This window comes from Poecilia latipinna, unplaced genomic scaffold (genome assembly GCF_001443285.1).
Source record: "Poecilia latipinna isolate Pla-1442-1.1 unplaced genomic scaffold, P_latipinna-1.0 Scaffold3439, whole genome shotgun sequence".
NCBI classification, from domain to species: domain Eukaryota; kingdom Metazoa; phylum Chordata; class Actinopteri; order Cyprinodontiformes; family Poeciliidae; genus Poecilia; species Poecilia latipinna.
In genome coordinates this window covers 11,458-14,676 of record NW_015116055.1, presented here as the reverse complement: position 1 = coordinate 14,676, position 3,219 = coordinate 11,458, and the positions used below count along the sequence as shown (strand labels likewise).

At 38.0% G+C, this 3,219-nt stretch overlaps 1 protein-coding gene across 2 annotated transcripts in view; it reads right to left on the bottom strand.

The window, feature by feature from the left end:
• Positions 1-2,620, bottom strand: part of LOC106940975 (cAMP-dependent protein kinase catalytic subunit PRKX-like) — a 29,407-nt gene extending 26,787 nt beyond the window's left edge. The window contains exons 1-2 of one of the 2 annotated variants that reach the window (XM_015023876.1): positions 2,321-2,620; positions 1,779-2,058 (exon numbers count right to left, since the gene is read on the bottom strand). In XM_015023876.1, coding sequence (XP_014879362.1) covers positions 1,779-1,974 — 196 coding nt within the window. In that variant the 5' untranslated portion in view covers positions 1,975-2,058; positions 2,321-2,620. The remainder of the gene's footprint in view (positions 1-1,778; positions 2,059-2,320) is intronic. The other variant, XM_015023875.1, reaches the window with a different exon arrangement.
• Positions 2,621-3,219: the final 599 nt, after the last annotated feature.

The following is a 3,219-nucleotide window of genomic DNA, read 5'->3' as shown; positions in this document are numbered from 1 at the left end:
TTTTGATTATTATGTTTCATGTTCAGTAAATACTGAAAGCTGTTTCTGCATTCAGAAAGCTGTTTTAACTTAATCTATTTAATAAGAATCAAATTGTGAAAAAATATGCACTGTAAACATGGTATGCAGCTACATTTTAAATGTAAATGCATTTAAACCTCTTCCTGTTCCAGTCTGTTAATTATGTCTCAAACGCAGCATTTAAAGGTCAGATTAGTCCAATTTTCAGACCCACTCCAACTTCGAAGGTTAAATCCCACTATGTAGGTCTGAAATATAGAACTTCTGACTGAAACAGCCAAAGATTCATTGTACAAAGGTCACCAGTTTCTGCAGTTTTTTTCATTGTGCATCTTGTACTTCCTATTCCTGAGAGGTAAAACATGAACATGAATCCAGATTACATAAACACAATCCCTGACAGTTACATAAACTTTTTAAAAATGCCATTTTTTCTGAAATTAAATCAGACTAAACTTTTCAAGTTTAAGTCTGCTAAAATTTTTGGAAAGACCACCTGAAATGTCCTGGCATGTGAACATTCCACATTCATCTGTCCAGTTATCTGCAGCCATTAACAGCATGGGAATGCCCACTCACTACAGATGCAAATCTTTCAATTAGCATCTGTGTAAGCAAATACAATTATTTTATAAAGTTCCTTACTGTGTCAAATTCCATTGGTTTATATTTAAGCAAAAATAGGTTTAAGTTCTGTAACTTAAATTACCAGAATTAGCTGTGCTTAGATGACTGGCCCTTTCTTAAACAAAACTAATATCAAGTAATTATTCCAATTCTGATTTTACAAAAATATAAGCAGACTAAAATAGATTTTTGAGCATTTTGAATTCCCAGGACCAGGAATTGTGATTCTCTATAAAAATGATGGACACAGGTTCTGGTGGGACATGAGCGATTTAACCCCTTAACAAAAGCTCAAGATTTTGTTAAGATGCTACAGAAACTTGTAAGTTAACGGTGTTATTTGCAGTGAAACAAGTCCTTTACCAACATATAGGCTAAAGGCTGCTCAGGGAACAAGAGGCCATTTCTCCAAAAGCAACATAAACAGCCATTTACAAATAGATAGTAACAGTTTTGAAGATACATCCTGTGATCAACTAAAATTAAACTGTTTGGACATAAAGATAATGTTAATATTAAGAAGAAAAAGGGAAAAAGAGATGAAAAAGTGTATGAGCAAGGGGGAAGACATGACTCAGTTCCACCAGTTCCATCAAGAGGAATGGGCCAAAATTCTAGAAAACTATTGTGAGAAGCTCATGGAAGGAATCCAAAAATAAAATGTAAAGATTTATTCTACCAAATACTGAGGAGATGAATGTAAACTTCTGTATCATTTTGGTAATCCTAACTGACCTAGAACAGCACAATTTTAATCTAATTTAATTTCATGCACTGGGAGAAAGGTGACGTGTCTTTGGATGCAAATAGCGGGCAGGTGTAACACTAGCAAAACATTTAGTGAAAGTTTCATGGCAATATCTTAAAAATAATTGCACGTTTTTCAATTTATTTCTACCAGAATTCTGAATCAAAATTTCTCGTTTGAATACATTTTCCTCCAATTTAGGCATTGGAGGAAAAATGCCTAAATTCGCATTTTTCCTCCAATACCAATTGCAACTTGGCATTGTAACAATGCCAATTGATATCGTCTAAGTGGAATTTTACTTCCCTTTTAAATAAAATAACTTCTCCAGAGTGGGATTTCCGTGCCCTTCCTCCCCTGTTGTGTCTACATGTAAACTTACCCACAGTGGCCATGGTCTCCAGCTCATCCAGGCTGTATATCCGACTGTTCGCTGCTGCTTCTGCGGGACAGCCCGCGCTGCTCTTCCCATCCCTCAGGGAGCTGTCCCCGCTGGATGTAGCTTTAGATCTCAGGGCTGCCATTTGCAAGACAAGCTCGTCTATTTGTATGAAATAATGATAGTGAACGGGACGCATCCAACGTGGATATAATGCATTTCTAGAAGGAAAGAGGTCTCACTCCATGCTGATTTGTTCGGCTCTATTAGGATAGACTTGTCCCTGTGGAAGCAGCCAGTCAAAGTAGTGCAGTTCAGGCAGACAAACAGAGCATGATAATGAAGTGAGACAAAGAAGCCGGCTGGCCGGACACAGGTGTAGCGGCATGAAGCTAACAGCTAACACATCAGGAAGACTTAAAGGCCCGCAGCTCAACAGGAAGCTGTCAAAGCGGTAGGATAAAGCTTTTAACCGGTATGAAATCACAAGCTTCACTCATTTAACTTCCCTCATTTCCTCCATTATTTTCTCGACTACAACAGACCTCACCCTGCGCCTCTCCCTTGTGTCCACGTCAATTTGGTGAACAGCCGCTGCTTAACTTCCGGTCAACGCTTCCAAAATAATGTCAACATTTGCATTTTGATTTGATAAATCAGAGTCAGCAACTTATTTACGGTACTTCCTTATAAAATCAGTAGTTCGTACGAAAATTTGAACTCAAATCATTACGACTGAAAGCCTTGGGTCTATTGCCTAAAAACAAAATACAAGAACGGCCGACATTAAACTGGTAAACGTCCGCTGTTTTCTGTCATTGTTTAAATAACTTTACACAGAGCACAAAAAACTCCAAATGTTGACAAAAAAGTAGCCAATAACGAGCAAGATGTCTCTGACTATTGGCCAATCAGATGTTAGGAGGGCTTGCTTAGCAACAATAAGCAGGTTTAGTGTCATGCTCCAAATATCAGATTTCTGAATTTATTTCTGCGTATTCCAAAACTTCCTCTTAAGCCAACCTTTATTGGCTCAACTACTCACTTGAGTAGTTTTTAGCTGTGTGTTTAGCGGAACCTCTTTGCATTTGTAGATCATACTAAATGAGAAACTATAAAAAAGACAGACAGATATACAGACTTTATTGTCATTCAGTTTAATATTTACATATTAAGCGAAACTCTGTTGCAAGGCCCCAATAATAATAAAATAAATAAATGTATTTATCATTATTATCCATCCATTTTCTTTACACCCTTGTCCCTAGTGGGGTCGGGAGGGTTGCTGGTGCCCATCTCCAGCTAACGTTCCGGGCAAGAAGCGGGCTCACCCTGGCCAGGACAAACAACCATGCACACACACATTCACAATTCACACACAATTTAGACAGAACAATTCACCTGACAGTCATGTTTTTGGACTGTGGGAGGAAACCGGAGTACC